Here is a 25,584-nt window from a genome sequence, read left to right as displayed (position 1 = left end):
CACTGTCATGGTTTCTTTGAGCTTCTTTACTATGCTGCTGAGGTTGAAGCCAGCGAGCAGTGCCCTAATTTCTTTTATTTCATGCAACAGGTTCGCGAATTGCTTCCTGCATTTTTTGACTCTAGTTGCCGTCACTGCAGGTTCTGGGGTGAACTGATTGTTCTACTATCAGTGTCTAGAGCCTAGGGTGGTGATGGGAGTAGTAATGGTGGGGGTGGTCCTGTCCCTGCTACTGCTGGAGGGGGCACTGTGGCAGTAGAGTCGAAGGGGGAGATCCGCACATTCTGTCTTGTCTGGAGCACAGGAAGGTGCAGCATCTGCAATTGGAATTCTGTTTGCCGAAAGCTTGCTGTCCAGACACAGCAGTAACAATGATGGCCACTTTCTGCTGCCTCTGGATGTGCACTAGTTTCTAGTATGCCTCACCACCTTGGTATCTGAGCAGGTGTTTTCCATTAAAAATTAATGCATAGTTTAGTTAAGTGTAGATTGGCACATTTGACACATCCTGGATTCAGATAACAATTCCTGCTTGATTACTGTACCTTTTGCAGTGGCGGCACGGTCGAGGACCTTCAGGCTTGTTGTACACTAAGGTGAAAAAAGTCATGGGATAGTGATACACACACATATAAAGATGGTAGTAGTGTTGTGTACACAAGGAATAAAAGGGCAGTGTATTGGCGGAGCTGTGATTTGTACTCAAGTGAGTCATGTGAAAAGCTTTCCAATGTGATTACGGCTGCACAATGGGAATTAACAAACTTTGAATGTGGGATGGTAGTTGAGGCTAGACAAATGAGACAGACCATTTCAGAAATATTTAGGGAATTCAATATCCTGAGACCCACAATGTCAAGAGTGTGCCAAGAATACCAAATTTCAGGAATTACCACTCACCATTGACAATGCAATGGCTGATGGCATTCACTTAATGTCTGAAAGCAGAAATCAGTGTGGGACATACAACAAAATTATCTGTTAGGAAGGTGTGGCAAAATTTGGGAATAATGGGCTATGGCATCAGACGACTGATGTTAGTGACTTTGCTAATCATACTATATTGCCTGCAGTGTCTCTCCTGGTTTCATGACCACTTTGGTAGGACAACAGATGACAGGAAAATTGTGGCCTGATCAAATGAGTCCTGATTTCAGTTGATAAGAGCTGATGGTAGGGTCTGAGTGTGGCGTAGTCCCCACAAAGCCATGGACCCAGATTGTCACTGTGCAAGCTGTTGGTGGCTCCATAATGGTGTGGGCTATGTTTACATGGAATGGACTGGGTCATTGACTGGCAGTAGTTATGTTGGGCTACTTGGAGACCATTTGCAGTTATTCATGGAGTTTATGTTCCCAAACCACAATGGAATTTTTATGGGTGACAATGCACCATGTCAACGGGCCAAAATTGTTTGTGTTTGGTTTCAAGAGCATTCTGGACAATTTGAATGAATCATTTGCCCACTCAGATCAACCAGCATGAGTCCCATGGGACATTTATGAGACATAATCTAAAGGTCAGTTCCTGTACAAAATCCTTCACCAGTAACACTTTCACAATTATGCTGTAGACACAGCATGGCTCAGTATTTCTGCAGAGAACTTCCAACGACTTTTTGAGTCCATGGCATATCAAGTTGCTGCACTAAACTGGACAAAAGGAGGTCTGATGAGGTATTAGGAGGTATCTCATGACTTTTGTCACCTCTGTTTTGATACGGAAGCCTAGGACAATCTGACTTTTGAATGTTCTTTGTGCTTTCTCACTGTTTTCAATAACCACCAGAAAATTTGGTTCTCTCTTGTAGTCATCTCCTTCTTCTCCCTGCTCTGCTGGTTTCGTGAATTGAACACTGCTTACTTAAAATCAGTGGTGTCGATCTCTTAGCCCATGGACTGCATGTGGCCCAAAGCAAGTTCAATGCTGCCCAATAAGTGAACATCCATCACATAACCAAATAGCGTTTATGTAAAGTTATAAAAGTAATGAAGTCTCATATATAAAGTGTCAAATCAATTCCTTCTTGCTTAAATGTGTGAACCATGTTTTTGTGATCCAAAAATACTCGTCTTCTTCCAATGTTGCCCAGGTAAGCTAAAAGTTTGGACACCCCTGCTTTAAACACTTACAAAGTCAGTTCCCCCTTCCTTTCACCAACTTTGGCATTGATTGGGAGCTTTCTGATTACTACTCTTACACCCTGTTTGGGCTCCACTATGTGGAACTCTAGCCTCTCTTTGTCAGCACCTCCTTCACTTTGTGGTAAACATATAGTGATTCCACTTGCAGCTTACTGGTCCTCGGGTGGTACTCTGCCATGAGCTTGGCCAGTGTTAAGATACCCGAGGTAATACAGGCGACGACTTGCGGTACCCATATCTTTTTTCGCTTTCCCAACTGAATTTCTCCTTCAGCTTCTACATCTCAATTTTCTAGCACAGAAAATGAATTTGCAGTTCTAATGTTCACAAATACCTCCTCTTCCCTTTCCTTTAAGCCTACTACTTTGGCCTGTTCACTCAAGTCAGTGATCCATTTGTGCTCATCATCTGAGCTTCTGTTTTCCTCCTCTGGCATAGATGCTAACCTCACCCTGTGCTGATGACTTTGCCTTAATTTGGTTGGATGCACTGAGGCAACTGCTGCAATGGCCTGTGTTTGAGGATTCCCTTGTAGTCTTCATTGAAGCCTTGCTGTTATTCAAATGTTTTGTAGTACCACCATGGGATACTGGTTGATGCCTGGTTCCCACCTCCAGAACTAACTGGCAGTTATTCACATCAGAGCCAGTTTCTAAGCCTCACAAATGTGGGTTTTGGTGCAGTTGACGCTCCAGCACTGACTCAGTCCTTTTAAACTTGGGGACCATGCCACTGCGCATGTGGCCACAAATAAACAGGCAGTAGAGACTTTGACCAGCAGCAAAGAAGTACATTATGCATGAATTGGATCTGTAGCTGCATGGTCAATCAATGCTGCAATGTCGTATCACTGGAAACAGCACAGTAATGATGTTTTCATAAGTTTATTACAGAAAGTGCTGCACTCCATGACTTATCCCAATGGACGCTGCTGCCTTTCATTGTCAAGTGAATTTCTATGTCACTATCACTACAGAACCCCAAAAAGATGTAGCAAAAGCAAAAGTTTTGACGTTATCATACAACATGGTGACCAGTATCACTACAGTGCTCTGCCACAGTCAGTTTATTGTAGTGTAACAGCCAGGTGTATCTGTGATATTCCATAAATCTTTTGTGAATTGTACAAGTTGTCTGTCCAGTGTATGAAAGGCCATATTTGCAGGGGATCTTGTAAACACCAGCTTTATGGAGCATCAATTCATATATAACAGAGGTCAAGAGTCTTGCTGTTTTTGGTGGAGAATGAAAAATAACCTTTACTTTGTGCCTGAAAAGGATTTGACCTATTTTTAACGATAGACTTCTGACACATGATAGGAAATCCATAGATTTAAACCTTTATGTGTCTTCTCCTGCACTCCTTACAGTCACCTTGGTTTCATTTGTAGTGGATCTGCTGTGGAGAATGGTCATTAGCTTCAGAAACTCTCTTTAAGTGTAGAAGCTTGTCCTACAGACTGCTTTCATCAGCAATTATGTGTGCTCTCTGAACAAAAGTTTTGACAACACTCATAGTCTGGGAAGGATGATGGCAGCTGTTTGCACAGAAATATAAATGTGTACGCATCAGTTTCCAATGTACTGCATGTCCCAAAGTGCCATCATCTTTTCACTGAACCATAACATCCAAAAATGGAAGGCATCCCTGCTTTTCGATTTTTGTTGTAACCTGGATATGCCTATGGATGTAATTCAGATAGTTTAAAAACTTTTTGTAACTTATATTCTTGATGGGGCCACACTACAAACATGTCAACAACATATTTCCAAAACATGGTGTGCTTTAAGCTAGCAGATTCCAGTGCCTATTCCTCCATAAATAAACTGACCACCAAGAGCAATTAGGGATTCACCATAGTGACCAGTCAATCTGTTTAAAAAATTCATTATTAAATAAAAAGTACATTATGGTCATAACATGTTTGAACAAATCTGAAATTTCTTTATCAAACGCCTGCCAATAAGTAATAAGGATTATGAAAGTGGAACCTTTTCAAATAAATACACCATATCAAAGCTGACTAGTAGATCAGTGAAATTTTATTGTCTGTAGGTGGCCAAACAATCAGTTGAAGTTTATCATTTTAAATTCTTAGGACTGAGGGTAGATAAAAGTCGTTCTTGGAAGTCTCACATTCAAGCTCTTGTGCAGAAACAGAATGCTGCTATTTTCACTGTGAGAATGATGTCCACTGTCTCTGACATTGAACCACAAAGGCTTGTTTACTTTTCTTACTTTCACTCTAGTATATCACAAAGTGTTATATTTTGGAGCATGTCTATGCACTTACCAAGAATATTCTAAGTCCAGAAACAGGCAGCTGGACTAATCTGCAGTGTCAGTTCATGAACCTCATGAAGGCTGTTGCTCAAGTGTTTCAGAATTCTTCTTCTGCTGTTCATATACATATATTCCATAATGGAAATTGTCATTGACAATATTAACTCCTTCACAAGAAAATGCAATATTCATCCAGTAAACACTAGATGGAAAAACAATGTATGCTTGTATAACATTTCCAAGCACTGCATAGAAAGGTGCACACTATTCAGCGGGTTCCATTTTCAAGAGGCTTCTAGCAGAAATGAGTCATAAACCCCAAGTATTCAAATACAAGTTGAAAGGTTTCCTTCTCGTACATTCCTATTCTGTAGAGGTGCTCCTCTAAGTAGTTTAGAATTGTCCATTTACAAATTATTTAATTTGCAGAGTACAAACTACAAGCACATGCTGAAAAGTAATTACTCCAAATTTTTTTATGTAAAAACTATTGAAGCTTTATAAATAAAACTAATGCTATTAACATTCTACATCTTTATTCTTCATGTCTACATATTTATTTCTCAACACAATCACCCTGGTGATGAACACATTTCTCCCAATGAGAGACCATTTGTTTATACTGTCACTGTAGAAGGTTTGACTTCATTAATGGAGCCACAACCTCACCTCTGCTTTTACCACTTCATCACTATCAAAGTGAAGTCCTGAAAGATGTTCTTTAAGTTTTGGAAGCAGATGAAAATTGCATGAACCAAGTTGAGAATGTACAGAGGATAATCGACAGTGATTCCAAGGCACAGAATTATTGCAGGTATCGCAGCACTCGTGTATGGTCTGGAATTGTCATGCTGAAGAAGAGGGTGCTCCATGCCTGGACAAACTACCTGGATTCAAATCTTGATTCCAGCACATTGTTTCTCATGCCCTGATATAGATACGTAACACACTGCCATGTTACATGCTAGACATGAAGAATAAAGATCCAGAATGTTAACAATGTTTGATTTATTCAACATGCTTTAAGGGTTTACTTTTCAGCATGCCCTCGTATGTACTGGCTCGTTCTATGACCAAGCAGCTTTGGCTTGCATGACCCCATGGAACATGACAAATAAATACATAAAATGGAAATTACATTTTATTCCTAATCTTTCTTGTCCAATAAGCAATTTAGATTCCTAAAATCATTTTGGGTACCATACACATCTCATAACTCTGCTTAGTTGAATTTTTATTAAATTCCAAAATTCTTATGAGGATATTTTAGGACAGCTAGTGAAATACATTTCCAGTTGTTGATCAAGTCAGTATTTATGCAAGGAAAAGAAGCTTCTGAATTTTAAGGGGAAGGGAAGAGAGGAAGGGAGCTGAGAGTTCAATATTCGGTTACCAATGATGTCATCAGAGCTAGTACTAGGTCAAAATTGGCAAGGAAAGGTTAAGGATTTTTGCAGTCTTGTTGAAGGAATATTTCACCTGAAGTGATTTAGGAAAAGCACAAATAACTAGATGAGACTAAAGCTTACAAACACACCCTCCTGAAAGTTGTAAAAGGTAACTGGTATATACAAAGGATGTCTGACCATTAGTCAAAAGTTACACACTGAGACGTTACATCCCAGAAATTGTGACAAGACACTTTAGAAACAGATGCAGCCATGTGCACCTGTCCTATTGCGATGTTAGAAGCAGGTGCAGGTGAACTGGCAAGTGTCTGACAGCCAGGAGAGTGTCGAGGCCGAGCTGAACCACATGAGACCCGTGATGTTATCAATAGATGGCAGCACCCTTTGAGGTGCAGTGATTGGCAGACATGCTTGAGTATGAGAGTTTTAGAACACAGGTCAAGTAAATGCAGGTTCTGGCTACATTGTCAAGAAAACCTGACCCTTAGTGTGAAAACATGGAGGGGTAGCCACCATTGTTAAATTGCGTGTTGAGAATAAAACAGCAGAGAAGACTAAATCCATTAAAAAATAAACCTAACTAGTGACAGAGAAGCCAGCAACATGGTTACAAAAACAAAAATATGTTGAGAGTGTGGGCGAAAATGTGACCTCAATACGAAGTGTAGTTTTTAAGTTATTTTGTGTTAATATAATGAACTTCAAAAATTAGTATCTCGATGGCACCTTGAGTGATTTTTACAAAAAAAAGCATCTACAGATGGATCTCAGTGGACACTATTGAACTATCACAGTAGATTTTTTATAAACATGACCTATTTTGAATTGCAAGCTCAAACGTACATTCTGTGAATAAAAACCTGAATTTTCACATAAATAAAATATGAAACATTGAAATTAGCGGCAGCATTGCAAAGTAGACATAATTAGATATGTATGAGTGTACTTATTTTTAATTGTTTATATTTATTAGTAACATAACAATACAAAGTAGTACTTACATTGATAAAATTGTTATTTATGAACAAACTATTCAAGTTAGATAAACTGAGAACAGTGCTAGAAACCTTAGGAAATGTATGCCCAAAAATCCTATATGATGCATGTATTCATAGTTCTTAAGTATGTTTTGGAATCCAGAAATGTGTGTGTTTGACACACATCAAGACGAGGGTTTAAACAGTGGGGTCTGTTTTTGTGCAAGGCTTTTTTTGCATACACAAAGCAGTCAGGTGTAAGATCTCAAACAGACAGTACAGCCAAGGGTGAAATGGTTGAAACATTTACTTGTGATATTTACATGTGTTGCTGATGAATACTCTACAAAATTTTCAACATGTGGACTTGCATTGCATGAATAAAGACTGTGGAATACAAAACTAACTGTGTGATGAACCTGAACACTACATAGCAATGACAAGGGAACATTATGATCTCTGCCACACTCAGTGGTAGCATGTAACAAACTCAAAAACTTGATACTGCTTTCAGAAAATTTTTATTAAGTACAAAATTACAGCCACTTGGGATAAAAAATTTCAACAGGTACAATTTGACATCTCTTTTGAAACAGTTAAATGAATGTCATTCAGTAAACATGACTCATGTTCTATGTTACATTGTAAGCTGATAGGGTACAGCACTATGAAGAAGGTATAACTTCCCACAGATTCTGCAATGTCGTTCCAGGTTTCAGAGCTTCAATAGCCAGTCCAAGTTCTTGATTATAAACTGGTTCCCTGTCTTCATGGTTTTCATCAGCAAAGTAAGTAAGGAAAACATTGGACATTTCATCACTTGACTCAACAATTTCCTGTGTATCATCAGCAAACATGGAGCTCTCTTCTTGGTACTGGGCCTGTAAAATGAGATATTTATTTATAAAAATTATGTGGCCATATGTAAGTAAGAACTGACTACAAGCAGAGGATACATCTGTATCCACAAGTTGCCGACATTGATATGTATGAGGGTGTGCTGAAAAGTAATGCCTCCAAACTTTTAATGATAAAACTCTAAGTTCTTTAAATAAAACAAACATTATTAGCACGATACATCTTTATTCTTCATGTCTATAAATTTGTTTCTCAACATAGTTACCCTGATGATGAACACATTTCTTCCGAGAAGCAACCTGTTTCTTGATACTGTCATGGTAGAATGTTTCACTTTGTTGACAGAGCTACAATCTCAACCCTGCTTGCATCGCTTTAACATTATTAAAGTGATGTCCTCAAAGGTGTTATTTATCTATTGGACACCAGTGAGAATTGGATGGGGCCAAATCAGGACTGTGCAGAGGATGATTGGTGCCAGTGACTCTACAGCATTGGATTGTTGCAGATGTCACAGTACTTGTGTGTGGTCTGGCATTGTCATGCTGAAGGAGAGGGCACTCCATGTATGGATTGGCAGGTTCTTTTTCATGCACTGATGTAGTTGCATTACACACCACCATGTTACACATTACAATTTGGAGTCCTCTAGTAGCAGAGGGCTTGCAAATATATAGACATGAAGAATAAAGATGTTGAATGTTAATAACAATTGTTTTATTTAAAAAGCTTTAAGAGTTTTCACATAAACTATTTGGAGCCATTATTTTTCAGCATGCCCTCGTAGAATAAAGTTTGATCCAAGATCACTAGGAGCATGTACATTTTGTTTTAAGCATAATCTGACTAATTTCATGAAAGTGGCAGTTTTTAATTAAATTCACACTGAGGTGACAAAAGTCATGGAATAGTGATATGCACATATAGAGATGGCAGTAGTATCACATACACAAAGTATAAAAGGGTAGTGTATTAGCGGAGCTGTCATTCGTACTGAGGTGATTCATGTGAAAATGTTTTCAACATGATTATGCCTGTCTAAGGGGAATTAATAGACTTTGAATGCAGAATGGTAGTTGGAGCTAGACCTATGGGACATTCCATTATGGAAATCATTAGGGAATTCAATATTCTGACAAGGGAAACTCCCCATTGCACCCTGCTCTAATTTAGTGGTAAGATGGGTCAGTGGATAACCCCTAAAAAACTGAACACAGATCAAGCATGGAAACAGGAAGAAGGCATACCAAACTCTGAAAAAAAGAAGCAAAATAGGAACAACAAGTGGTCTAACTCAAGATGTGCAACATCACATGAGTTTCAATAGTTACAGTGTCATGGTTCTGTGGTCACGGAGCTGGACTGCCCATCAAGAGATATGTGTTCAAATCTCTCTCATGTCTCATATCATTTTTTTTTCATAAAGTTATGAACTGTCCATCCAGTGAATGACATGTCTGTTCTCTGTATTCAAATGTGTGTCTGTGTTGTGGTGTAACATCTGTCTGCAACAGTGAGGTGTAACGAAGGGACCTTCGTATCTACATACCTCCTATCTGTTCTAAACAAATACCACGTTATGACTCTTGTGTTCTGTTTTGGAAGTTTTGACTCTTAAATTCCTTTCTTGTAACATAGTTCACACCCATTAGTTTGTTGTTTTCATTTCTGTGAGAGGTCCATGTGACACCTAGCCTGCCCTCACTATTCATCACATTTACTTGTGACGGTAGTATGTTCTTACCATATTACTCATGTTCTATAACCAATGTGTAGTATGACAATTGTCAAGACTACAGAAGGAGGACAGACATGTCAATAACCAGACAGACAGTTCACAAATTTGTGAAAAAAAAGGGGGGGGGCAGTGGATATGACGGAGATTTGAACACGGATCTCCCACTTTGTAGTCCAACACCGTGACTGGAAAACCATGACACCACGGTTTCCATAATTCACTGAATGTTGCACATCTTGAGCTTGAACCATTCACTGTTTCTATTTTGCTTCATTTTTTCAGAGTTCAGTACACCTTCCTCTTGTTTTCGGGCTTGATCTGTGTTCAGTTTTTGACAGGCTATCTGCTGGGCCATTTTACCACTAAATCTGATGGGGCTGTGATGGAGAGTTCCCCTTGTGAGATCCACAGTGTCAAGAGTAAGTTGAGAATACCAGATTTCAGGAATTAACTCTCACCATTGACAAGGCAGTGGCTGATGGCCTTCGCTTAATGACTGTGAGCAACAGCATTTGCATAGAGTTATCAGTGCTAACAGACAAGCAGTAGTGTGTGAAATAACCACAGAAATCAATGTGGGATGTACAATGAACGTGTCTTTAAGGTCAGTTTGGTGAAATTTGGTGTTAATGGGCTATGGCAGCAGACAACTAATGCGAGTGGCTTTGTTAATAGCACGACATTGCCTGCAGAGGCTCTCTTGGACTCATGACCATATCAGCTAGACCCTAGATGACTGGAAAACTGTGGACTGGTCAGATGTGTCCCAGTTACAGTTGATAAGAGCTAATGATAGGGTTTGAGTGTGGTGCAGATCCCACCCAAGTTGTCAATGAGGCACTGTGCAAGCTCATGGTGACTTCATAATGCTGTGGGCTGTAGTTACATGGAATGGACGGGTCGCTCTAGTCCAACTGAACTGACCATTGACTGGAAATAGTTATGTTCAGCAAATTGGAGACCATTTGCAGCCATTCACAGACTTCATGTTCCCAAACAAGAATGGAATTTTTGTAGATAACAATGCGCCGTGTCACTGGGCCACAATTATTCATGATTGGCATGAAGAAAATTCTCAACAATTCAAGTGAATGATTTGGCTACCTAGATTGCCCGACATGAATCCCATCAAACATCTATGGGATCTAATTGAGAGGTCAGTTGATGCACAACATCCTGCACCGGAAACACTTTCGCAACTGTGGAAGGCAGTGTGGGTCAATATTTCAGCAGTAGACTTCCAACAACTTGTTGAGTTCATGCCAGGTTGAGTTGGTGTACTATGCTGGGCTAAAGGATTAGCATTCTCTCTCATCTTGAGTAAAAGCACCATAAAACTGAAGACAACAGTACACTAACACTGCTACGTTGTGTGGCAATAACTACTTGTTATGAATTATACAAAATGTGTTGAATTTATTTTGTATCTGACACAAAGATAGTCAACAATATTGTTTCATAGGAGGAAACATTAAAGGTATCCACATTTGTGAATGAGTAATCTATTAATACTGGAGACTAACTTATCAGCACCAATAGTTTCAGGTGAAACATATCATTTAAAAAATATAACCATTCAATCAGTGACCTAACTCCAACTACTTATCATTGTCAATAAGAAAGTGTTAAGGTCAGTTTACACTCAATGGCACTCGATGAAAAATCACCAGAGGAGAACATCAACGCCAAATACTTCCCACTGCAGTTGTAGTTCGCATCACTAAGCCTCCACAGTTTGCTATTTCATCTCACTGTGTTAACGTATGTTACTAGATTTTGTTATTTCATTGCTTATTATTCTTCCCTGTCACTTACTAAGACAAAGTTATCATAAAAGAAAATGATATTTTCCTGTTCCTAGGAATCACCTCCAAGACACAATGTACTTACACATATTGTGCCGCACATGTTCAAAAAGAAAGTTAAAAATTGATATTTATTGTACACATGACAAAAGAGGAGATTCTACTTACCAGCTGTCAAAATTGTAACAGCTGAAAATGATAATATTAATAAAAGAAGAACACTGAAAAGGAGACAGTATTGATAAGGAGACAGAGTCAATTTGATTATGTAGACAAAGACAAACTGTCTACACCATAAATGACAGATATCTGGTTACTGAGCAACCTGTACAGTGTACTCTTCTTTTTCAATACAAAACACTGTACAAAACAGACAGTGCAGCAGACATACCACATGTGTGCTCTTTTATATTTCTTTTACCTTGATTGTACATAGTTTTCCACTGGTGGGACTTGAATATGTGGTAAAAAACGCCACTCACTTCTCTAAGAGTCAAGGATAAAAGACGAGTACAGGGTGATTATAATTAAAGTTACAGTTTCAAAATGCTGTAAAGAAGAACCACTACTCAGAATGACATCAAATTCTGACAGAATATTATCAATCAAGGGGGGAACGTTAGGGTGGAAAAAACCCAAGACATAATGTAAATGGATTTAGCTACAAATGACAGATGAATCACATTATGACAGCTATTGTGTGAGTTGTGCAGTAAAGTAACCATACTGTGCAATGTGCATGACTATGCAAGTTTGGCACTCAACATCTGTGGCAATGTTACTTAGGTAAGCCCATCCAACTAGGCAAGGTCGTACCACATCAGGATGAGAAAAATTATTTTTAACTGTCCTGAGGCCAAAAGCCACAAAAAACAACAATGATATCAGTTTTTAAATGCTGTGAGATTGGTGCAAGACATGTTCAACATGCTGTCCACTGTTTTCTGCCACATGTTGAAATCAACAAACAGCATATTCCACAGCAGACTGGACTGTCTCAGGGGTCACTTTCAGAATGCATCACACAATGTGTGCCTTCAATTCAGCTATATTTGTAATTGCAGCACTGAACACAGCACCTTTCAGATAACCCCACAGCCAGAAGGTACAGATTAAGATTGGATGATTTGGACGGCCAAGCTGTAGGAAAATAATAGCTGATAATTCTAGAATTTTCAAAATGCCTCTGCAACAGCTGCTTCACTGGCTGTGCAGTGTGCAGAGGAGCACTATCTTGCTTAAAAATGATGCTACCCACACATCCACACTGTTGAAGGGTTGGAATGATGTTAGTGTGCAAAAGCCTCTTATAGTATTTACCAGTGAAGGTACACGTAACAGGATCTGCAGGACTCATTACCTCCAAAAAATATGGCCCTACAATAAACCATGTCATCAACCTCCACCATACAGTACCTTCACAGAATGAAGCAGTACCAGCTGATGTGGAGCAGATTATCTGTTGCCCATGTTATGCAACTCTTAGTATTGCCATTTTCTTGGAGATGGAAATGGTCTTTGTCTGGCCACAGAATGTCCCATGACCATTCACTGTCTACCTTCATGGAAGAAAAAAATTCTACAGCAAATGTTTATGTTACTTTACAGGTCAGCATGCAGCAACTACTGAACATAGGTAATTTTGTATGGGTAGCAGTATGGGAGGTTTTGTAGAATTTTATGCACCGAGCTCATAGGCATGTCCAAAGCTCAACAGTTCTGTGTGCACTGCATGTTTGCACATCACCACTTCACCCCTCCTGGAATGCTGTGGTCACATCTTCTTATGAAGTTGGATCAACTGTTTCCTCCCTCTGCCCCACTGCACTTCAAAACAACCAGTCTTTTCAAATTTTGTAATCATTCCCTCCAGACCCTTGGCAGATATCAGACCAATGCCTTTTCTTAATTTCCTTGAGTGTCTAGAACTTTTGCAGAGCTACTGACACACAGTGACAGCTATTGTAAAAGAACTTTTCCACCAGCATGCAATACTGTGCTGAGACAGTCATTCCGAGTGTCTCTGACATAGATGAAGGAAAAGCTGTGTACCTTGCACCTTTTATTTTGCATACTCTGCTACTTACAGAGCTATCTAATGGTAATATTTTCATTATTATTATTATTTTTTTTTTTATTTCCATAGTGTTTCCTGCTACTGCAATAATATTTTGATAAAATTTGATGTCATTCTGAGCAGTAGTACATATTTTACAGTGTTATGAAACTGGAACTTTTATTATAATCACACTGTATATTATGGAGATTGAGCAGATGGTAGAAACTTAGACTACAAAGAAAAAAGTATTCCATTAGTGTGAGCACATATCAGGTTATCACTTCAAGTCATGACCTTGGTATAGCATCTGATTAATAAACTATAGACTACCACAATACTGTATGGTAAGGGAATAGTTTATTCTTTTACTGACGTATGATCATTTTTGTATACTGAGCCACAATTGTTTGAGTTATCTTCTTGTACTGGATGCAAGTGCAATAACAAGTTTGCTTATTTTTTATGACACTTGCAGCCACACTGTGAATCCAAACAACAAAAATATCTATGAGCCTGAACCCTGTCAGACGCTGCTCGTTCTGAGACTCACTAGGTGATACAAGCAGAAGTTCACATGGGAAGAAACTTTCCTGATTTCCATCATTGTATGCCTGCTTGTGAATATGGCTCTCAATTTGGAAATAATTATTAGTGGCAATGTAGTTGACCAAAGAAATTATGTCTCAAACTAGTAATCAGAGGAAATGTGGGAAAATTGGTAACCTTTACCTGCTTATGTCACACCAATATGACCTGAGAGTTTTTTCTTTTGTTGCTAATTTTTCATGAGGTGAAGAATAAAATCCCTCTGTAAATTTCTCTTTTGTGTGGTTATCCCTTGAGCTTCACTTAAAATTCCTGTTACACTCATTGTTTCTTTGTACAGCATGTTCTGACCTGATGCAACTACTTATATTGTTCCGTATTTTAGCAAAATCAGCCAATGCAAACATTTGTGTTATTTAGTATTTCAGTAAGTGACACTATGTGTGTGTTTTAATCACCATCATTGTCTTTCATGTCTATCAGCTTGTAAGTAAATTTCTCATTATCACTTTTCTGACCAGTTACATGTTTTAAGAAGTAGTCATTCTTTATATGGAAGGTTCAAATCTTGTTTCTCATGTCCTTTTAGTAAATGTCCAAGCTTCCATTACCTGAAGGAATTGTGTCAGAGCAGCTACGAACTGATGAACAGTTTCTGTCTGACAAAAGTTCAGAAGATGGAGAAGACAATGCTGAAGTAGCTGAGCATGATCCAGATTCATATGTAGCAAATATTAAGTTCACTTGTTACTATAGATTACTATATGAGTAAAGAAAGGCAGACCAAATGACAGATGAAATCTATTGTCATAGGGAAAGACCCGAAATGTCTTTTCTTATAATCCAGGTGCTATAGTGCTGGCTATGCCACCGAAGGCTCCCACATAAAATTTTTTCTCTTTACTTTGATAAATTGATGGATATCAGAGCTATTTATACTAATGTGTACATGATGAACATTTATGAACACTTGAACAGATATTGTGATGCACAAAATACAGATTGTGTGGAGATGAATGCCTTTCTGGGTCTCCTGCTGTGTGAAGGAACTTGCAAATTTTCCTGCCCCCATTTCAATGACCTGGGGGATACAGATGAACCTAATGTATTGTATTTGCTTTGATGATAAAACCACTAGAGATGAGATGAAAAAGACTAACAAGTAAGCTGTTGTGTGTGATCTTATTACACCATTGCAAGGTAAGTATGAGGAGCACCCAAAAATTTTCTCTTCAAAGGGCGTAAAGCCCAGAATCAAGAGGTTAATTAGGCAAAATCACCATGAGCATTGAGGGGATCATCCCACCAATGCACCACGTTGAAGGTACCTGTTTGGTAAAACACTGTGTCCTACTGCATGAAGAAGTCTATACCTTTCTGCTGCACAGCCTCATCCAACAGGAATCATCAACCCTTCAAGACCTTTCTTACTGGATCAAAGGCATGATAATCACATGGGGAGAGATCAGGGCTGTAGGATGGATGCTCAAGTGTCTCACACTTGAGTTCGCATAACTTCTGCATTGCGACATTTGTGTTATGGGGACATGCAATATCATGTAGCACATATTCCATTCTCCGATGGATGCCTGTGGGTGTTGGTCCTTCAGCAGCCAAGAAAAGAATAACAGCACATTGCTCCTGCATGTAGTAATACCATCACCACAGTTCACATTTCCGCATTTACTGCACTCACACAGGAAAGAGACAAATGCCACACTAGTCCCTTGCCTATGAGTTGGTGCTTATATAACTGCATCAAAGTGGTGGTATGTTGCATATACACTGCATCAACACCCTCAAACAGAAACTTTGTGATCACCTCTTGTATTTGAAATTGCATACTCCTGCAGAATATGTGACAATTGAAAAGCAGCTCCTGAGGAATACAGCATAAAGGCTTTTGCTTTGGTAGACCAAAGAACATTTTATCTAATGAATTTTGAAATACATGTAGCCTCAAAGTCAAGTGGTGGTTTCAACAAACTAAATAAGCCTACAGAAATAATGTAACATCTTGTTATTCCTCAACCACCAAAATGTTTATGTTCGAAAATGTTCGTGGGCGCATTACATACAATCATATGGAGAGAGATGAGAACACCCTGTGAAGATGACAACAATGGAGGAATATATTATATCACGTACTGTATAAAATATTATTCTGAAGGAAAGACCAACACCAGCCCCAATCGGGCATCGACATAATTTGATGGCGAAAGTTCGAAATTGGTACCGGACTAGGACTAGGACTAGGACTAGGACTCGAACCCAGGTCTCTCACTTAATGTGAGGGATTGTCTTAACCACCTCAGCCATCTGGATACGTTCCTTGTCCAACCCAGATTTCCAACTTGTCACATGATAGTAGCATCCACTGTCCTTTCACCTAGTTGCTCGCAGTGAGACTTTTATTCCCACAAGAGGGTTGGATCCTGTTGTGCATCTGCACTGGAGTTATCAAGTCAGTCACGCCTACATATGAGTGGTGTCTGTTTTATTGCAAGCCCAGCAGAACAGACACCACACAAATGTATATAGTATAAAAAATTATGTTTTAAAAGGTTACTGAAACTTCAGGTTAAAAAATCAGCTATTTGGAAATAATAAACATTCAAAATATCACTGAAATTATTATCATCCTTTTAAAGGGGCACAAATATGTATATTTTAAATAATAATCTCTTTGAATGAAGGAGTATTGTTATCTTTTTTGCGTTTCAATTATATGTGGTTGTAGGAGCAGTCAGTCAGATAATGAAAAGCTGTTTTCAAGCAATACATTATAGGTGCTGACTAATAAAGATACAAAAGAGGGAGCTCAAAGGTAGCAGTATGTGCAGGCTCATATATTTGGGCAAGGAGATAGAAAATGCAGATGTTAAATTCAAGTGGATTAAGAAGGTCAGTGCATCCAGAAGTTAAGCTCTGGAATGTGCTAAATAAGTTGAGGCCTTTTTGGATATCTTTTCATTATTTCCCTTTCTCCTCCACATGCCAGAAGTTTTTCTCGTGTTTCAGGGAACAAAGGCATCAAGCTGAGACAGATGGAAAGCAGATGAAATGCCATGACTGGCAGCTCCACTTAACCAACATGTCAGAGAAGATTCATGTGAAAAAGTCCCCTAACCAGACCAGCAGGATAATGAAGTGACACTATGAATAGCTTCTCATTTATGTGTATGCCACTGTACTGTTTACATACCATGTAGAACATAACAACCAGCAGTTGTTCATCTGAATTTTGGATATCTTGGATATTATCACCTCCTGTTGCTTGTATGTTTGGCATTACCTAACACAACGTTTAACTTGTCATAACAACTTCACCATGGGTTGGACTTCAGTATTTCTGTTGGTGGGAATGGTCTGTATAGTAGCGGATCCAGGAGGGTGGGAGGGGATGGGAAGGGGGAGGGTGGAACAGGGCTAAAAGGTTCAAGCCCCCACCTCCATCCCCAGCCCCACTCCCAAAGAAAGACATCTGCATCCATCCTTGACAAATTTGGATGAGTGGGTGTGTTGCGCTGCTGTACACATAGGCCTTTGGTTTACAGCTTGGCAAATCAAATCCAATAGAATATACTATAAAGTGTTTTTTAATTGTTATCATTGTGTGCTTATGTTTTTTTGTCAAATTTTGAAAAAATTACACCAAAATGTAAATAAGGAGTTTTTTTTTTATCTTTTGGTTAGTGTGCTGTGGGTGGCTGTGGAATGTACTGGGCACTCGATCCTTCCTGCCTGCCCCACAAGGGCTAGTGTGAAGTAATGTGTAACATAAATAATGTAATACAATATCAATCATCAGGTTTGTTCAGTTTTGAATTCTTTTTAAAGTAGCTTTCTTTTCATGCCCACTTCTGCTGCCATGAATTTAATAGTTTTATATTGTATTATTTACCTAAAATGAGTCAATAATCTTTAAGGGTTAAAGTACTCATTAATAAGAGCAACTTTTACAGTGAGAATCAACTTTGAAATTGTGAGGAAAAAAGGCAGCTGTTTCATACATTTTGGCTGAGTAGGTTATTAGGTATGTAACTTTTATTGGCAGTAGTTGATTTTTTCATGATTTTGCAGTTGATCTCAAAATAAAAAAAAGTTGTTAATAATGGCTGATGAGTATTATTTTAACCCCTTAAAGGATTATTGGCCTTTTTTAAATAACCCTGTAGAGAAGAAGTTCCAGCACCAGTCATTGGTAAGTTGCTGATTTGATTATGTATGATTCTTTAAATTGTCTAAAAGTTGCAGTCCTTGATTGCTGTTGTTACGGAGTCAGAATGAGTGTTAGTGAGCGTGGCTAGTACATCCACTACTATCGCTGAAAATTGTTTTGGTCTCTCTTGTATAATAGGAAAAGTCCTCAGTGATGAGGAAAAGTATAAACATCTGACACAGTCTTCAGAACCACCTCATAATCATGAATATCCAGAGCAGAAGAAGGTGGGCAAAACAGGAAGTTCCAATCTGAATGGCTAAAGAAATACTCTTGCGTAGTACAATGGTACAGTTTGTTTGCCTTGTGTACTGTTTCCTGGTCCAGATAGAGGGGGCAAGCATTCTGTGGCTTGTCCACTTCACAAATATAAAAAACACTAAAATATTTAGAAACCGTCTCACTACCAATTACCACAAAATGGTGGTGTTGAAAGGTACACATTTCAGAAGTTCATATGAAAATCTTGAAAAGGCCATCATTATTTTAATCAAAACTGAGAAACTGGAAATGATTAAATTAAAGAGAGTGCAGCTGATTCTTATAGTAAAGATATACGATCGAGAGCATTAGGAGGCCACCCATATGATGGTACACTGAATGATGAAACAGGCCATGGAAAATTTTGAGCACTTTCAAAATTTCGCTTTGACTCAGGTGATTCATCTCTTCACAAACATTTAGAGATAGTGTTGAAAAATGCTACATATTTGAGCAAAACAACTTAGGATCAGCTGACTGATTGTTGCCATTCTGTTGTAATGAAAAAGGTACTTGACAAAGTCAAAGAAGCCAACTATCATGCTGTCCTTGGCAAAGAAACAACCAATGCCAATGGTACAGAACAACTCAATGTATGTATCAGGTATATACAAAAGGGTGCAATATACTAAGAGCCCATATGCTTTCTATATGCTACTGACTTGACTGGTGCTGCATTAAGTGGTCAAACCATTCACGCATTAAGTCATTTGGCCTAAAAGTTGAGAATTTGAGAGGTCATGGTTACGACAGAAGTGCCAACATTTCTGGAAACTTTGGTAGCATACAATGCAGTACATAAAAGTCCTGCACTTTGCCTAGTGTTACAATATAATGGAAGTTGTAAGCAGTGTTACTAATTTTGTGCCTGAGTCAGTAAAAAGGCTGGAACTTATCAAGCGAGCTGTCCTCGAAAAACACCCAGAGGTGGAAATCGTTAAGTTGCAAAATCTGAGTGGCACATACTGGCTTGAAAGACACAGTGCACTCATTCAATTCAACGAGTTCTTGACTATTATGAAATTCCTTGAAGAAATAGAGAGAAGTTCTCTGTCATCAGAAAGTGCAAGTCTTCTGGCTTCTGTTAAATTATTCAACTTCATCTTACCTTTAATGGTAACTGCTGTTGTATTTAAGATTACTACACAGACCAAAAAAAGTTTTGTATCACCTTGGTTCCGAAAGTTCTGGAACCTGTACAGAAAATTGGAATAGAGATCAACATAAACATCATTTCCACCCTTTTTATTGCTCATGAAAACCACACACTGCATGTTGCACCACCTTACAGCGAGACCTTCAGAGGTGGTGATCCAGATTGCTGTACACACCAGTACATCTAATACTCAGTAGCATGTCCTCTTAGATTGATGCATGCCTATATTCATTGTGGCATATTATCCACAAGTTCATCAAGGCACTGTTGGTCCAGATTTTACCACTCCTCAACAGCGATTCAGTGTAGATCCCTCAGAGTGGTTGGTGGGTCACATCGTCCATAAACACCCTTTTCAATCTATCTCAGACATGTTCGATAGGGTTCATATCTGGAGAACATGCTGGCCACTCTCGCTGAGCGATGTCTTTATCCTCAAGGGAGTCATTCACAAGATGTGCACAATTGGGGCGTGAATTGTCGTCCATGAAATGAATGCCTCAGCAATATGCTGCCAATATGGTTGCACTATCAGTCGGAGGATGGCATTCACATATTGTACAGCCATTACGGCGCCTTCCATGACCACCAGCGGCATCTGTCAGCCCCACATAATGTCGCTCCAAAACAGCAGGGAATCTCTACCTTGCTGCACTCACTGGACAGTGTGTCTAAGGTGTTCAGCCTCACTGGGTTGCCTCCAAACACGTCTCTGAGGATTGTCTGGTTGAAGGCATATGCAACACTCATCGGTGAAGAGAAAGTGATTCCAATCCAGAGTGGTCCATTTGGCATGTTGTTGGGCTCATCAGTAACGCACTGCATGGTGTTGTGGTTGCAAAGATGGACCTCACCATGGATGTTGGGAATGAAGTTGCACATCATGCAGCCTATTGTACACAGTTTGAGTCATAACACGACATCCTGTGGCTTCAAGAAAAGCATTATTCAACATGGTGATGTTGCTGTCAGATTTCCTCAGAGCCATAATCCGTAGGCAACAGTCATCCACTGCAGTAGTAGCACTTGGGTGGCCTGAGCGAGGCATGTCATCAACAGTTCCTGTCTCTCTGTATCTCCTCCATGTCTGAACAACATTGCTTTGGTTCACTCCGAAACGCCTGGTCACTTCCCTTGTTGAGAGCCCTTCCTGGCACAAAGTAATAATGCAGACATGATCAAATCGTGGTATTGACTGTCTAGGTGTGGTTGAACTACAGACAACACAAGCTGTGTATTGCCTGACTGATGACTGGAACTGATCAGCTGTCGGACCCCCTCCGTCTAGTAGGTGTTGCTCAAGCATGGTTGTTTACATCTTTGGGTGGGTTTAGTGGCATCTCTGAACAGTCAAAGAGACTCTATCTGTGAAACAATATCCACAGTCAATGTTGATCTTCAGGTGTTCTAGGAACTGGGGTGATGCAAAACTTTTTTGATGTGTGTATTTTGCTTTCATGGCATCTTCAGGCTGTTGCATTAGATCGTATACTTTGCTAAGAGATAATAGACAGCATAATAAGAGCTCTGGAAAGATACAGAGAAACTAAATATGAAGAAATTTTCCACAAGGCATGTTGTAGTGGACATCCCAATGCAGGCACCCAGAACTGCCTAACATTCCACTCATCCAGCAAAATATAGAAGCACCTGATGCTAAGGAATATCGCAGGTAAAATAGACCTTTAATACCTACATACACTTTTTGCTTGATGCAGCATTTCTTTCTCTTCTGTTATGTAGTTTTGAGCACAAGAATAATGTCATGTCATGTTTTGTTTCAGATTAAATGCTTTCTTACATTTCACTAATTTTATACTGGGACAGTTGAGGAGCTGATTTTAAGGAGCAGAACACTCTTCCATTCTCTACCTATTCACCCTTATACCATGTGCCATTATAAAAACAGAAAATCTGAACTCAGTCATGGCAGCTGCATGTCCTTGCAGCAGCAACTTGCCTCATCCTCTCTCATTATCAGGAGAAATAACTTCTTGTAAGGAGCTTTGGAGAGGCAGGGAACATCTCCCACAAACAGCAGCTCAGACACATCAAGAGACAAATGAGTTTTTCCCAAATATGAAAATTATTTTACAAACTCTCGCTACATTACCATTATCCACTTGTAGTGTGGAGTGCAGCTCCTCTTTGCTTTAATTAATGAAATCATACCTTTGTACAACAATAACAGAATGCAGGTTGATATGTTTGGCTGCCATGTCTATTCATCAAGATATGCCAGGCAGCCTACAACCTGTTGAGTTCATTGAAGAATCTGCAAAAAGTTATCTGATGAGACTCATGTTGCATTAAACGAGCAAGCTAAAATTTGTGATGCTTTTTTAATGTTTTTGTGTTAACCTTGATAAAGCCTACCCTCAGTTCCAAACCAAAGTCCTGGATCCACCATTGGGTCTGTATTTGTGTGTGGCTAATATCGACCGCGAGGCCCTGATTGAACTTGAATCTTTAGTGTTATTTGATTGTTACTTTGATGTCTCCTGATTAAAGAGTTGTAGCACCTTTCCTTTTCTTCTACATAAATTATTTTGTCTTTTACCTGTTTTCTGCTAGCCCTCAGATGGAATTTTTAAAAGTCCTGAAAGATAAAATCTAGCCAAGGTTTGGAACGTGCTCTCTCTCTCTCTCTCTCTCTCTCTCTCTCTCTCTCTCTCTCTCCCCCTCCCTCTGTGTGTGTGTGTGTGTGTGTGTGTGTGTGTGTGTGTGTGTTTTGGTGGATGGGTGGGTGTTTGTGTGCACACATGTGTGCAAAACCTGCTTCAATTGCTTGTTTCAATTAATTATTTGCAGACTTTGACATTGTTTTAAAAATATTATTAGAATAATCAATAAGGTTATGTTACCTGTTGACCAACTGTATACTGAACGCCGAATACTGGATTCTGACTGTAAACCTTGTGCAGCGAACACAGTTCCTTGTACACAGTCTGCCGTTTCTCTGCAGGATCTATTCGGAAACCGAGCACATATCCTCCACTAGATTCTGCACTTTCTACAACCAAAGCTGTTCCAAATTTTGACTGTCTGATATTTATCTAGACATATTAATGAAATAAATTATTATTGGAAGTAATTCCAGTAATAGTAATAACAGTGGTAATAAAGATGGAGAAAAATAGCAGCTACGTATGTGAAAATGGTTGTTCAGCAAAAATACAAAACCAAAGCACATATAAGCAATAAATTTATATTTAGAATACCATAAAGTTATTGCACAAATGGCAACCCTCTTGCATGTATGCAGAGTGCAGATGGTCGCACTGGCAAAGTGCACTATGTGTGTAAAATTTAATTCAGAAAGGGGAAACATAACAAAGAAAGAGTCCTGTAAGGTTCAGTGCTGGGTCCCCACTCATGTTTTTGACCTACATAAACAACATTCCAGAATCATTAAAGGTCTGTTCAACAACTCATATTTGCTGATGAAGCAAGTGAAATTACTCACTGATTAAACTCAAATATAAAAGATAGACCCAAGACATAATGAACAACTGATTCACAATAAACAGTCCAAGCCTTAGCCTCACAACTATTAATATTAATCACACACATAGAATTTATTGATATCCAGATAGATAACAAGGTAAATTTGTGTCCACATATTTCCAAGCTAATAAAGATGTTCAGTTTGGGATGTTCTGGATTTAGAAACATCTCTCATTACGTTTCCTTGCAGTTGAAATTGATTGCCCCATGAAATTATCTTGTGGAGTAATAGAGTGGACTATTTATTTCACATAACCTGGCAAAATGAATACTATACATATTTAACAAGTTGCCCACAGAGGTATGACAAGACGTAGGAGTCCTTGCAAATTCAAATGACATCATATCGTACTAGTGACTGCTCCTACAAATTGTGTGATTATTTACATTTGAGAACTGAAAACTACTGTTAGTAGATAATAAGTAAGAATGGTCACTTCAAATAGGTTTCAATTTTTACAGCACTCATATTATTGTTATTCTTTCATATTTATTAGACTGTCGGTTAGCCATTTCTCCATAACATCATTTCTGCCATGACTGCTAGCCCTGCAAGGCATTCAGGAGAACATCAGTGAAGTCTAGAGAGTAGGAGATTTCTACCTGAAGATGTAAAGCATGTGTAACTCTGTCAATAGAAAATCTGTCCATGAAAGCCAAAGGATCTATGTTCAAGTCCTGTCTGACATACAGTTTCAATCTGCCAGAATGTTTCAATCTCTTTATAGTATAACTGACAAAACAGCAGTGGTTTCAAAAGCAGTGGTTTTCTGGTAATTCAATAATGCTCCATTATAGTTGGTCTTGTCATGTCATAACCAGAATCAAGTACAAATTTGAAGTGAAAGCATGTTTGAACTGAAAGCATGTTTATTACCGGCACTAACATACAGACACAACAAACAGAACTGAACTCCTGGAGAGAGTGTGCTGCTATTTACACAGACATAAAATATTCCAGAATATACAAATATTACAAAAATAAGAAACATTGTGAACCTCTAGAAATGATTAATACTAAATAACTAATATTTGAACAGGTGACATGCAACATGCCAACCAGCAACACTAGCCACTGCTTCACATCTCCACACAGCACAGCTTATGCAATTGCTCCCTCTTCAGGAGAATCTGTGACCCATTGTTTCAGAAGATCCCATTGGGGCTAACTACAGCATTCTGGATGTAGGACTACCAGAGGCCATCTGTATGGTAGTGCTGTAGGATCCTCACGTTCAGTTCATGTTGTCACACACTCTTCACTGTGATAAAGGGTTGGAGATAGCCCCTTCCGCTTCACAATCACTGAGGCCATCAGTTTCTTTGAATGAGAAGCCCCCACATTGATCTACACCTCATGACTATGCTAGGGCGTCATAAGGAGGACAAGGGTAATGTCTCAGCACTTTTATCTTCTTGACTGCCTTCATATGTGATGGCCAACAAGCTACAAAGAAACAATATGTCCAAAACTAATGTTTTAATAGCTTTTCTGATAGTACCACTTTCTGCAAAGCCATAAAAATCCATACCAAGTCTCCCATGCTGTATCTCACCGGCCAGTGGTTGGCATTATAGCACTCTTGGTCCTTCTCCTGGGCATCCAGGCCCTGATGTTCAGGTGTTTCAGTCATGTTGAGGAGTTCCTGACTAAAATGGGAACAGTGTATCCATTGGTTGTTGGAATAGTTTTGCCAATCTCAAGTTCTGATTTTCTACAGTCTATGGCTGGTAGTGATGCCTGAAAGAAGTCCCATGCCTGAATAACATTAAGATTATGTTCTGTTAAAACAGCACATCTGCAGGGCTGCGTTCTATTAGTGAAATTTATTCTCCCTGTTGGCTGGACGTATTTACCATTTGTGACTCACAGTATAATTGTTTTTGTACTAGGGAGCATAGTCTTCTTTAGGTGGTAAAGATAAGCATCCCAGATTAAAAGGAAGCTCCTGAGTTCATCAGCACCCTGACAAGTTGGCCATTGGTGATGACATCACTGAGGTTTCCTGATATCTTGGTGATTTTTGCCCACGGAGCATTTTCATCTGTGGCATGGTTGCCTAACTTAATTTTCCCAAGTTCAGCGGCCATGTGAGCAATTGGTACCTCTGTCACGGCACTAGGGAGAGGTAATGGTGTATTAGGGAGTGACTTCATCCATGGTACACTGATGCCTTCATCCCACAGGTCGACTGAAATCATCTGCAGTTAACCAGCATCAATAGAATTGTTGTGATGATTGATGTTTGGTAGTGTAGTTGTTGTCAAATCTCACCTTCCTTCTGCGTAGTAGTATATAACATGTCCAGCATGTCTACAGCAAGAACAGACCAGTATGTTGTCCCCTGTCTTCCATATGACTGTTCTTTTGCAGGACATTACACTTGGAGGATAAGTTAATTGTACCTACATTGATCAGGTGCTGAGTGGTTGTTTGAGAGCAGCGACGTAAGTCCAGGTTGGTGCATTTGTTTGGAGCCAACATTCATGGCTGCTGTCCCTGGCTTACTTGGTCTGACAGCTCTGGCTGCCATAAAATGCTGTATTTCTTCTCTCACAACCTGGCATATGAGAGAGGTGAGGTCATGATAGTCTTCCACATTTGGGAGTCGGTCATA

The 25,584-nt window shown here is 39.2% G+C and overlaps 1 protein-coding gene across 3 annotated transcripts in view; it reads right to left on the bottom strand.

Moving 5' to 3' along the window:
• Positions 1–7,318: 7,318 nt before the first annotated feature.
• LOC126299350 (Bardet-Biedl syndrome 5 protein homolog) overlaps positions 7,319–25,584 on the bottom strand; it is an 80,697-nt gene continuing 62,431 nt past the window's right edge. Inside the window, exons 7-8 of one of the 3 annotated variants that reach the window (XM_049991203.1) lie at positions 22,324–22,515; positions 7,319–7,695 (exon numbers count right to left, since the gene is read on the bottom strand). In XM_049991203.1, the coding sequence (XP_049847160.1) occupies positions 7,480–7,695; positions 22,324–22,515 (408 nt within the window). In that variant the 3' untranslated portion in view covers positions 7,319–7,479. The remainder of the gene's footprint in view (positions 7,696–22,323; positions 22,516–25,584) is intronic. The other 2 variants (XM_049991205.1, XM_049991204.1) reach the window with 2 other exon arrangements.

The sequence above is a fragment of the Schistocerca gregaria genome, chromosome X (assembly GCF_023897955.1).
Source record: "Schistocerca gregaria isolate iqSchGreg1 chromosome X, iqSchGreg1.2, whole genome shotgun sequence".
NCBI classification, from domain to species: Eukaryota; Metazoa; Arthropoda; class Insecta; order Orthoptera; family Acrididae; genus Schistocerca; species Schistocerca gregaria.
This window is presented reverse-complemented; position numbering and strand designations above follow the sequence as displayed.